This window comes from Acanthopagrus latus, chromosome 22 (assembly GCF_904848185.1).
Source record: "Acanthopagrus latus isolate v.2019 chromosome 22, fAcaLat1.1, whole genome shotgun sequence".
In the NCBI taxonomy this organism is placed as follows: Eukaryota; Metazoa; Chordata; class Actinopteri; order Spariformes; family Sparidae; genus Acanthopagrus; species Acanthopagrus latus.
In genome coordinates, this window is record NC_051060.1 from 20,666,867 (window position 1) to 20,679,697 (window position 12,831).

Here is a 12,831-nt window from a genome sequence, read left to right on the forward strand (position 1 = left end):
ATTTTAATGAGGTGGCCGTGTGTTTGTGTGCGTGTGTGTTTGTGAGCACATGGGCAAGAGCTCGAGCTTGAATCATTTTCTTTTGGCAACAGTGGCGTTCATCGAGATGTGAGACGTGTGAATGTGTGCGTCCATCTCTATGTGTGCTCACGCGCGTGAGAGGGAATGAAAATAGAGGCTGCCCATTGGGTTCAAGCACATGCTTATGCATGAACACACTCTCCACCGGTGAGGTCCTGACTCACACACACACACGTCAAAGGCTTAACTTGTCTTGGCATACGCCTCCTCAGCTGTGCAACACTGTGCAGCAGCATGTGGTGTGAGGCAGACTTGGGGAAGTGTGTCTGCTTTATGTTTGCCTTCCATCGATGGAGTTCATGAAGGAGCTCAGAGACCAAACAGCGGCTGATGGTGTTTGTTTAGTGGCCATGCTGGCTTTGGTTTATCCAGTCGGTCAGTGTAACTGGCGCTTCCTATCTCATCAGGTGTCCAATTCAAGCAGCCCCTGCTGTCAGGTGCCTGAGTAAATATGTAAAAAGCAAGAGAAGCAGAGGGTTTTTGAAGAAACAGTGACTCACAGAAACAAAAAACAGGGTGATAAAGATCAACTATTGACTCAGGCTGCTGCCTGAACTATTAATTCCTGCGTCTCTTCATTATTGGTATTTGCAGAGAGCCTGCGTTAAAGTGACTAGGCAATATATTTGGCTGTATGCAGAGGAAAATGTGTGGGAGGGGGATCTCAGGGGATCCTATTGATTAGTGGGTTCATTTCAATGAAGCAGGTGCTGGAGGCAGGTTCAATAGGTTGAGTTATGACTCAGATTGAAGGAAGACATAATTGTTAACATGTGGGCCATCTTCCAATCATGGCAAGCTTTTATTTTGACAGTTTCATTGATAAAATAAGATACAGTGCATCCACTGGCCCCTTGATGAGGCGTAAAATGCAACTGTCATGAGCAGATTTTATCAGCCGCGTATCTGGCAACCGCGAGGTTGGCTGGTTTCCAGCTGAGGAGCAGCAAATAGTATTGTTCATGTATTTATGTATAGAGCGCATTAATCGTTGTATTATACTGTATGTATGTGTCAGGGGGAATATGACTTCAGACTGTTAGCTTAGCTCGTAAACACTGTATTCAGATGTCCTCCCAGCAAAATTCTGAACCTCATAATGCATCCAAGCCTCATAATGCAATCCATCCAGCCTTCTCCTATGTCTATCAAATAAAATCATCAGCTCTCAGCTCGTTTTTTTATGTTTTTGGTCACAGGTCCAGATAGAACCGTGACTGTGGTCTGCCACTTGTTCATGCATGCTATAGGGAAATACTTAGCTAACACAGTGGACGGGGAAATACTGTAAGAATTGGACACCTGTCACATTCATACTCCAAATCACTATGGGGCAGCATGTCACTAAAATAACCACCAGCTGATGCTAACTGTAGCTACCATTAGCTATTTAGCTCAGTTAGCCCTGAAGCTAGTGAGTGTTGTTGTTTATACCGCTAGTTCAGGAGCTTTGGATTGTGACAGGCTGAGCTAGCTAGTTAACATGCTAACCTCAGCAGATATCTCTGCAATATTATATAGATGTCATTCATCACAACTAGTTCCAATTATGTTGATTATGTAACTTTATTATTTTTATGTTTTCAACCAAAATCTTTACATATGGCACATTTAAGCTCCTTGGTCTTTGAAGTAGTAGAATACAAACACCCGGTTACTGTCAGTAAGCTAGTTAGCCGGGTAGGCTTTTGTTTTCAGCTTACATGAGAGCAGATAAACACACTTTTTGATTAGTTCCTTACACTTTTGTGCTTGTATATTGTTTGGCTTTAGAAGGCTTAAGGAATACACCACCCTTCACTCTCAATTCAGCCCTATTCACACTGCTCTGACACGTAGAGAAATCTGATGTGTGATAGACCTGCCGTGCATCGTTCCTCTTACTGAGTGATGATTGGATCATCGCTGTTTGAGGGACATTTTTTCCCGTGCTCTTTAAAATTGAATTCAAGCAACACAAAACCTCACATGGCCTCTTCATCATCCACTGAAGGGCTGAAAACAGAGCAAGAGAGGCTGAGGACCACCATCTTGGTATCTCAGAATAATGCGATCCTGTGATATGAGATGATGTATTGTACAATCTTCTGAAAAGATCCCATAATGTATGTAGACAAAGATATATTTGCAGTGCCTCTTAAGTGCTTTTGGATGTAAATGACCTGATGTGATGAATGGTGTGATACAGCCACGGTGAGTTATCTGAGCCTTGTTTGAATCAGGACAGAATGAATCAGCACATTATGTGTACATTATGTAAATGTTTGCTGGTTTGGTTAATGGAGGTAAAGCCAGTTCACGACTGCCCATTACTCTTTCAAGGACTTGCTCTTGGTAGGGGCCCTTAATCAGAGTAGTGGAGTCAGCCTCATCTCTTGCCTCTGTTTTTCTCCCCATCAGGGGCTTAAAACACACCACAGTGTGTTTGTTTTGTGTATGCTAATGTGATTATCTCGTGCAGTATTTCATTCTTATCTGTTTTTTGTGTTTTTTTTAACATTTCCTCTCAGGGCGAGGAAAGGCCAGAGATGATGTGCTGGCAGCTAGTTAGTATTTATCATTTTTCTGCAGCGTTTTTATATATATATATATATATACAACAATATCCCAATTACAAGAGCCCACTATACGCCGTGACTCATGAAGAATAATGATGATATCGATCTCCAAGCTCTGCTCGTTTTTAAAACCAGAAAATGTATCGAGCAAAAGAAGTATTTACTGGCTGCCTGTGAATGATAATATTGTTTGAAGAAGTCTCAGGAGGGTAGAAGTCTTGAAATGGTCTGAGGCGAGAATCGGTTGAAGGATGTTGTTTAAACAAATATCACGCTGAGCTTTGGTGTTTCGGTGCTACTATGAAAGAAGACCAAAGAGACGAGAAATGAAATAGTTGTTTACTGACGGAGGGTGATGGAGAGCATAAAGAGACTCTGTAATGATTTTATAACGCATTACGTCACAGAACTTGGCGGTGTGCATAAAACACACGCAAATGTCCTTATTCTCCCTTTAGAATTATGTTATGTCCGGTGAATCAGGATGTAGCGGCAGAAAGAGCCAATCAGATTGCGGTTTTCCTTTTAATGGCCACAAGGGCAGTGCTGTTTCTAAATACATGATTTGTTTGTTGGTAAGTGTGTGATGTCCACGCCTGCTGGTACAGAATTGAGATCACCGTTGGAGATTCACCGTCTGCCAGGATGTTTAAATGCTAATTTTGGTGGCGATGGTGTCGTTAAAGAAATGCAGCGCGCTGGTACATCAGACGTCGCGTCAGTGGTGGTCAAACAAGCGTCGGCCTCCTGGAAGCCTGCCTGCTGTCGAGAAGGAGGCGGCTCAGTAATGTATGACATCTTGTTATTTTCCGACATACAACAGCACAACAGGCTGTATGCCTCCTTCACCCATCATATCCCTTGTAAGCCATTAAAATGCACATTAGGATAAATATTGCATGGTTATACTGCTAATACTGTTATTACAGGTAGTGAAAGTGCTTTCTAATCATCATTTAGGAAAGATCTCCCAACTCCTCTTTGTGCAGACCCTACAAAGGAGATGGTCATTAGGCTGGAACCAGAATAGGACTCCATCATGTCACTGGAGCTTTGCCTGCGACCCTAATGGTGGCTTTCTAGGCGTCGTTGTTTAGATCAGTGCTCTGTGGCCTGTTTGTTTTCTAGGGAGATGAATTAGAGAGGAGATGGGCTGAGGCAGACGCCACTGTCTAAGGCGAGAGGATGAAGAGGAGATTCATTACTCCTCAACCCCCAGCACACACACTCACACACAACACAAACACACATACACACAGCCGAATTGGGCCTCATTATTTCCTCATCTCCATCACTGGGAGGACGTGAGGGGTTGCAGGCTCTGCTGTTGGGCTGCTGACGTCTGCCCCGCCATTTATCACACACATCCTCAACGTGCATGCACACACACCAATTGTGCACACACCTACAGACTCCCAGTGTTCCTCCGAAGACAGCATAATTGGAAAAGCACTGTCACTGAGGAAGATGGAGGTGCAGCAGCCCTAAGTGGGCCGCTCCGGCTCTTAAAGCAGCCGTTTAAACAGCACACTTAAAGTGCAGGATGACTTCATCTGGCTGGAGGGAAACATCACCCACTCTTTGAGCTTAAATATCTTCGATTTGCATAGTTTTGACTTCAAGGGAAAGAGAGCAATCAAAAATCTATATTTAAAGCTCTGGAGGTTTGTTTACAACACAAATAAAAAGGCTTTTTAGATTCCTGCATATTGTCTGAATCATTTCTGTTTTTTAACACATTAGCAGTCGGTCGCTGGAGGGCATGGGCCCACTTTACTATACATTAGATTCTCGTCTCGCAGCGCTAACGAGACCATTGTCCTCTATATCTATTAAGGCTTCTACCAGTGATGTGGCACGCTGCATTGTTCACCGTCGCTCCATTGGTTCCTTTCTGCATTGCTACCTTTAATTGCCAGTAATTAAACTTAACTAGACCTGATGACTGTGGCCTCAGAGAGAGAGTTAGTTAGTGTTACTGAGATGCTCAGTGCACACCGTACAATGATAAGAGAAAAAGTAAGAAGTGTGTGTGTGTGTGTGTGTGTGTGTGTGTGTGTGTGTGTGTGTGTGTGTGTGTTTGTGTTTGTGTGTAAGGGAGTGGGGAAGTCAAGTAAAGAAGATTTAATAGAGAAAAGAGAGAGGAAAGAAAGCTTTCTGAACCCTCCTCCAGAAGAAATTTAAGTTCAAGTTAAAGCAGGAATGTGGAAAAAAGCGTAATGAATAATTCAGGGCGTGTTAGACACAGCACCACAGAGGCATGCCAAACAGCAGCCATGGCAGGGGTTGGTGAGTTGCCCTTTACAAACCTTAACCCAACTTGTCCAAGCTCTCCCTCGCTGTGTTCCTGGCAGAGACTGGAGAGAAGCCCTAATACAAAAACACCCTGTCTCAAAGGTTCGCCTCTTTACAGAGCATTAAAACAGTTGTTTCTAACCCCAGGAACTGACCCACTGATTACATTTAAATTCTGAACTTGAAATATTAAAGCCTGGATGGGGAGTTATAAGTTGTAATGATTTTTTTCTGACAGACTCACAAACACACACAAAGCCGCTTAACATAATAAATCTGCAATGTTTTATTAATATGACACAAGGCTTCAGATATTCATTATTATTATTCTATCGATGCAACCAGAGCAAAAACACTGATTCATTTTTTAGCGCTTGTTCTTATTTTAGATATTTTTTTTATTCAGAAATGGTAAGTGCCAGTGACATTAATTTCATTATAGAAGGAGCTAATTAGGTGTGTTTTCAAAAGCATGTGAGCAACGTTTGCACAGTGTTATCTCTGTGTGCCACTGCTTTTGCTTTGAGCAGCTCGTATTTAATCATCATTAGTAAAACATTAAAAAAAACAGGAAGTTGAATGCCTTCAGTGCTGCGCTATAATGACAGGATTTCACCTCTGCGACCGTTAACATCCTTTTCCAGTGATGACTCACAATCATATTAGAGATGACCATGAAACCAACGTTATGAAAACATTTCGATATAGTCAACATTTAATCATCAAAGACATATACAACTAGAATAAATAAGATCAAAAATATTAGCAGAGGCGCGGAAGTATTCTCGTCTTGAGTGTTTAATTTTTTTACATGTGAATAGTCAGAGGTTTGGCTTGTGTCTAATATGAAAATCAATACAAAATAAGCCATTTTAAATTCAAAAGATTAAGATAAATAGGTGCTTGCAGTATCATTAACAATGCAACATGGAATATACTGTTAATAACACTGACATACAGTGATCCTACTTTATAAACCATCATATTATTTCAAGGAAAAGATTTACATTTATTTGCTTTATTGCCGAGAGTTAGATGACAAAATTGATACCACTGTCATGTCTGTACGATTAATGTGAAGCTTCAGTCAGAGCCTGGTTAGCTTAGCTTAGCACAAGGTATGGAAACGGAGGGTACAAATTAGCTTAGTTTTGTCAAACGTTGGCAAAATCCACCAACAAGAACCTTAAAGGCTCACTGATGATCATGTTGCTCATCATTTTATCATCCGTATTGAAAAACAATTGGAGCGGTAAGATTAACTGATTCGTTGTCAACTCATGAAGTAAACACCAACACAGGATAATTGATTCATCAGTTTGAGTAAATTTTAAATGAAGATTCTCCGATCCAGCTTCTTAAATGTGTTTTTTTTTTCCTAGTTGCTTTACTTCTGTATGACAGTAAACTGAATATCTTTGGGATGTGGACACAACCAAACATTTGAGGATGTCGTCTTCGCATTTGAGAAACACTGATTTCCATTTTTCACCTTTTTCTGCCTTTTTTTCTTTTAGACCAAACCACTAATTGATTACTCGAGACAATACTTGACCTATTAATCAATGATGAACATAATTGTTAGTTGGAGCAAGGTCTTCCAAGAGTGTTGTTGTCACTGTGAGCTTCCCAGCGCAGGAAGCTGAAAATCCAGGAGGTCACTGCCTCTGGCTGAGAAGTAGTCCATCAGTGGTGTGTACATTGCCATTTAAATTTTGTGTCAAGATTAGCTTCCCTGTTATATGATGTGTCCAGTCACTGTTTGTTTTTTTTCTCAACCTAAGAATGTGTATTACCCTGCCACATTCAGATATCACACACACTGAATCAGCCTCTCCCTGGATCCTATCCTCTCCCTCCTCTATCCCCCCGACAGCACATGAGGCTGACTGCTCTCGTATCTCACGTCTCGGAGAATGATATTCAGTTTACTGAGATATCTCTGTTACACAGGCACCATCAACAGAGTGGACTTACTGCGGAAATAGATGCACTGTCCCCTCGCCCACCTCCCTGCAAAGACATCCATCCGCCACCGCGATCACATATACGTGTGGAGCAACAGCTGACACCAAATACATGCAGCTAGCAGCAGCTAGTTATTGTGGAGTGTGGCCACGAGATAGAGGTCACCGTTGCCACGGGGGTTGAGAGATGAAGGGAAAGGAAATGTTCTGATAGTAAATTACATGGCGGATTCACATATTCCGTCAGAGGCCTCCACATGAGATTCGTGTCATACATCACCAACGCGGCTTATTAACCTTTAGACCCGCATAAATGAAATGCATCAGAGCACACCATCCGGTATTATATCCATATCATGTTTTATTTGTGCTGTCTTATTTGATGCAGTGTGTTTACATGTGGTAAAACTGATGTGGGATATTGTTAGCAATTTTAGGTCCTCTTACAGTACATCAGTCCCACGCATTCTGCATCAGCGGCGCAAATACCTCACACATTGTATCTCGTGTTTAATCCTCACTCCCTATTATTGAAAAGCCTTTATTTATCTGACGCTTTTATTTAAAATTGGCTCCGAGTGGTATTTTTAAAAATCCTACATGAAGAGTTACCTCTGATGGACGTTTAATGGTGGAGAATGACTAAAGAGCTGAAAAATGAATTTGTCTCTTATCGCCTCCTATTTATGTGGAGGTGGCTGTACTTTTTTTTTAGGATTCGCTTTTAAACTCCATCTTCTCCCAAAAAAAAAAAAGAGGCTTGAAGGTGAGGTTCCTCACAGGGCAGGCCGCCAAGTAATAACTTCTCTAATCGTTTATGCCTCATGCTCATATTTCACCCCCCCCCCCAAAAAAAAAAAAAAATCCACTACAAAGAGAGAAATTCACCCTTATTTGGAGTAAGTGCATGAGACAGCTGCTATACAGCATCATCACCTCATTAACCTTGCATCTGGATAGCAGCAAATTAGAAGTTTTTACATGCTCTCCTTTTGTCTCCGTTTTCTCTTCGACCACGGCCCCTTTCTCTCTCTCTCTCTCTCTCTCTCTCCTGCTGTCTCTTGTTGTTCTTCTGGCACAAATAAAAAGCAAACTGCTTATATTTGACATGAAACAGGGCTGTTTTTACTCATTAAAAGACGCCAGCGCAAATGGCATTCAGGTCAGCGGCTCCCGCTGGTAATCAAGCTGGGACGGTGATTAGGTTAAATTAATCGCGGGCCTCTGTCGCTCATGGCTGACAGCCTGGGAGCCCGATAGGTGCCCTCTTCCCAGGTGACTCCGGCAGATCAGGCGGAGAGTGTGAAAGACATCAAAGCTGAGAAAGAAAAAAAATAGAAAAGGAAGCTCGCATTAGATTAACAGCAGCACGACAGCCCCCAAAAAGGTCCGTACGAGGACGTCGGTGTCTGCGAGTGTGCTTTGGGTGGCTCAGGTGTGGGTCGGTGGATGAGGTAATGTGTGTGAGTTTTGTTTGCAGGTGTCTGCCTTTTGCGGGGGGGGGTTGGGATCTGGGGGGGACATGAAAGGCAGGAGCTAAGGTTTGATGTGATAATGAAGCACCTTCTTTAATCTTTCTCTTCTCTTTTATCCATACCACGCACTTGTGCCTATTTGTCCAACAAATGTTTTGGTAGGCCTGTAGAGTAGAAGACGCGCCGTCTGCTATTCAAACGGGAATATCAGCATCTTCAGGTTTTGTTCCTACTTGAGAGGAATAAAACGACTGACGATGAACTAGATGTTACCCCTTTTTTTTTTTGTTTCGCCCCTTTGACTCTCCCACGCCGATGCGTTTGCACACTCATATGTCATGCTGTCCCACCCTCGCGTCTTAATGTCAGAGGAACCCAGAGCTTTGAGTCTTGTCATGGTTGGTGGGAGTGAGCGGGAGTGATGCTAAGGTTAGCGCGCTGGAGCGTTTAGCTGTACATGGGCAGATTTACCGGCCTGTGAACCCATAAACCTGCAATTACAAACCCTAACAACTCCGGCGCAGGCGGCCTGTACACCGCAGTTTTCCTCTGGGCTCGGGGATTTAAGCTTCACAATCAGTCAACCGTGACTTCAGAAGCTAATTGCACAAGAGTGACGCGCACACACACTCACGCGCGCACGCACACAACATCCTTACGGGAGAAAGACTGATGGTGGAGGTGGAATTTTGTTTGAAATTCATCAAATTTTAATCCAGTGCGTACATTTCCATATTTCCATATTTATCTCTTTGCGCTCCTAGCATACACTTCCTCTCTGCATATCATTGCGGCCCTATTAATAGCCCCGGCCGCTCCTTACCTAATGCACAAACACACAGAAATGCACCCTTGCACTCTTGTCACCACGAGGGAAAGCGAAAAAGACAACCTCCTATCGGGTCCGACGTTCAAAGACACGTGTTATCCCAAAGGTAGATAGCGCTGTCAATGAATCACTCCATTTCTGCCACAGTTGGTAAATTGACTGTTTGAAGCAGGAAACAGATGAGGGGGAAGCTGGATAGAGTCGGAGATAAGATGTAGGATTCATGCCCCCCCCCCCCTCCTCTCTATAATGAATCAGTGTATTTACTTAGAGCAATCTGCTCCTCTAAAATGGCATCGCAATCGCTCTGTCTTCTCCGGAGCACTGTCACTCCCCTCCCCTGTTTTCCCCCCAGCCCCCCAAAGGTAATTGCTCTTACCTGAGACACTGTAATGGATCCTGGATGAAGTATTGACCGCTGCTAGATTTTGATTAAGGGGCTGTAGGGCAGAACATGTCTTTAATGAAACTTAGGAATCAGCATTCTCTGGCTGGTGCGTCGAGGCTGGATGCTGTGCACTGTGGCCCACAGGCGCCATGATTAGGACCTGATCCTCAGCAAATCCAGGGGCCGGGCCACCGCTACTGAATTAAAAGCAATGAATTCATCCATTAATAACACCTAAGGCATGTGTAGTTTTTCCTCTGGAGGCCTATAATCATTAAACATTTGGGTATTCATTTACTGTAAGCTGCTTGAACTCTCTCATCCACATACCAGCACAGCGGCTCTCTCGATCACTCAATCATCCACCTTGTTGCTCACTCACTGATACATTAACTCACTCATTAATACACTCAATCACTTCCCCCCTTCATATGCAAAAGGTCAGCCTTTATCAGTGAGAATTTTAGCGTGAGGGATAACTTGCATTAGCTTCTCTCATCCTCTCCCTTAAATTGCCTTTTCGCTCGTGTTAAAAACTGATTGCATCTCGGACAGAGATGAAAGGGAAACAGCTAGCTCCCCACGTTCTTTGAGCGTGCAAATGGACATAATCTAAAAGGCGAGTATTAGCATGCTAAAAGACACCACAGCTATGATGAACACCATTTGCCAAGGCTTAATGCGATAGCCGGGTAAGATGATTAACTTTGAATCCATTTAATCAACCACAAGCACTTTCTCAAATAACCAACTGTCTAGTGTTTGGGGTAAAACTTCCCTCAGATCTGCTGGGAAATGGGGGAGAGTAACAGATGTGTCAAATCACAGAGTGCCTAAATCGGAGCGGAAGGCCAGCCAAACGTTATTCTTTGAAGTGACGGACATCAAACATCATTTTGCGCACAGTATTTGTCATCCCCGCTCATGTTTGAAGCTCTCAATGGAGTGTGACTTGGAGCACACAGCGGCTCGCTCATTGACTGGGAAGTCAATGTGCCCTTGGGCTGCATCCTATTGACTTAAGTAGTTCAAGCAGAGGGCGTCGCACCTCCTCTCGCACATCGACCCCAGCGTGCATGCTGATAGCTGCCTCTGCTAATGCAATGAGAATTCTGACCCTTTCGGTCAGATCTTTAACCGCAGTGACGACCGTGGATCCTGGAAGATTGTATTAACAACTGTTATCACAGCCCGGTGTGTGTATATATGTCTGTTAATGTCTGAAATGTGGTCTGAGGTGATCGATTGATCCAAGACGTCTTTTTGTCAATTGAACAACTCGTGGAAAAGTGTTAGTTGATAGCTTCCTCTCGTCTCTTCGTGCTCCCTCTCACAGATCTCGATGACCCGGTGGTGACGGTGCACCAGAGTATAGGAGAAGCTAAGGAGCAGTTCTACTACGAGAGGACTGTGTTTCTGCGCTGTGTGGCCAACTCCAACCCGCCCGTCCGCTACAGCTGGCATCGCGGGAGAGAGGTCCTGACGCAGGGCTCGGATAAGGGAGTGGAGATCTACGAGCCGTTTTTCACTCAGGTAAGACAGTTGCAACATAACAGGGATGAAAGTATTGAATCAGAGGGAACGGTAGATGCAAAGAAAGATGTATTGTTTTATTGAGGGTAAAGGCCTATAGCTGTTACCAGACAAATATGAAAGCCGAGGACTTATAGGTCTGCTTCAATGGCGCTTTATGCCGGTTGTCATGAAGACATGCATCCATTGCCCTCCGACTGCTGACTACAAAGGGAGGATAAATGGGCTGATACAGAATGGAGCGTGTAAAACAACCATAATAATCTTTTGAATGCGTAACAAAAGATGCGTTCATCAGGGGCCATATTTGCTGAGGCATTTTCAGACAGTGCTCTCTCATATTAAGAGAGGCTTCCACAACTAGTTGCAACAGAAGGGAAACAAGCTAACAGTTTTAGCAACAGAGCAGCTTTGGAATTCGTTAACTTCTGACACATTGCTCTCCCACTATGAGCGGCTGTATGTAATACACTGTTACTGTAACTATGATTAATTAGTAACTATGATTCATGGTTGATTTATGTGTGTAAAGCTATTTTTGTGTTTGCTAACGTTTCAGTTATTAGATACAGAAAGTGAAGGCAGTCACGCAGGAATAAAAGTCCTGTGTTAAATGGCGATGGTTATCAACACTCTAATACATTTTAATGCAGTATATGTGGAATCATGTTCTACATACTGCAGGGCCTTAAACAGACACTGCAAGTATGTAAATGACGACCTTCATCAGCCTCTTCTGACAATGAAGCGAAGAAGTGCAACAACATGTTGTCACAGTACGCTCGCTTCCTGCATTTTCACAACGAGGGATGAGTAAACCTCGGCCGCTAATTAATGAATCAGCGCAACATCGTGTTACAAGGTGAAACGCTGCAAATTGATATACTGAAACAATAGTGTTGCTACCTACAAATGTTGATGACGTATTTATTGTGCGTCAGTAGAATGTATCCAGAAGTTGTGATGTGTGATAAATACTGTGACTGTGATGAAACTTTGCATATATCACGCTAGAGAATTTTGGCCATATCACCTACCTGTGCTGCGTTTTTATTTGCCTTATGTTCCAGGCAACACATTCTCACTCCTCATCAAATACGGCAGCTTGGTCAGTGGGCACTGAGCTTCAGACTAAGACGCTCTACCTACCCATCCAGCATCGGTTTTGAATTTGAAAGACCTCACAAGTCAGAAATAATACATGATATGATAGTCTTCCAAAATGAAGGGACTCTGCTGTCAATTTAGTAATGGTACCTAATATACAACGTCCAATGAGACTTGCTGATAAACAGTTCACATACTACAAAATTGGAACATTGTTAACATTGTCAAATGGCTGCGGCTCAGTTAGGAAAGATCATACTTTGGGTTGTAGATGATATCTAATATTCTGTCTCGTAATGCATGTCGATCATGTAATGCAAGTAATGTAATGTCATTTAAGTATTTCACTTAAATTACATAAATAAAAATCAAATCACTAACCCACGGGGGGCGACCCTGTTCTCCAGAGGGTAAGTCACCACTCCGACTGCCCCCGACTTGAACTTCTCTCGCTCTTTATACTTCTGAGCTAAAGGAACCGTCCAAGAAGTGGCTGTTGGTGGATACCTACAACACCAAACTTTGAAGTGTTCACTTGCCAGGCTGCTGTATTTGATGATTTTTGAAAGTTTTGCTTTGTTTTCAAACCCCACCCCAA

General features: G+C 43.1%; 1 protein-coding gene across 13 annotated transcripts in view; it reads left to right on the plus strand.

The window, feature by feature from the left end:
- LOC119012389 (MAM domain-containing glycosylphosphatidylinositol anchor protein 2-like) overlaps positions 1-12,831 on the plus strand; it is a 254,941-nt gene that overhangs the window by 150,305 nt on the left and 91,805 nt on the right. For all 13 annotated transcript variants that reach the window (XM_037086148.1, XM_037086150.1, XM_037086151.1 and 10 more), the window contains one exon: positions 10,930-11,126. In XM_037086148.1, the coding sequence (XP_036942043.1) occupies positions 10,930-11,126 (197 nt within the window). The remainder of the gene's footprint in view (positions 1-10,929; positions 11,127-12,831) is intronic.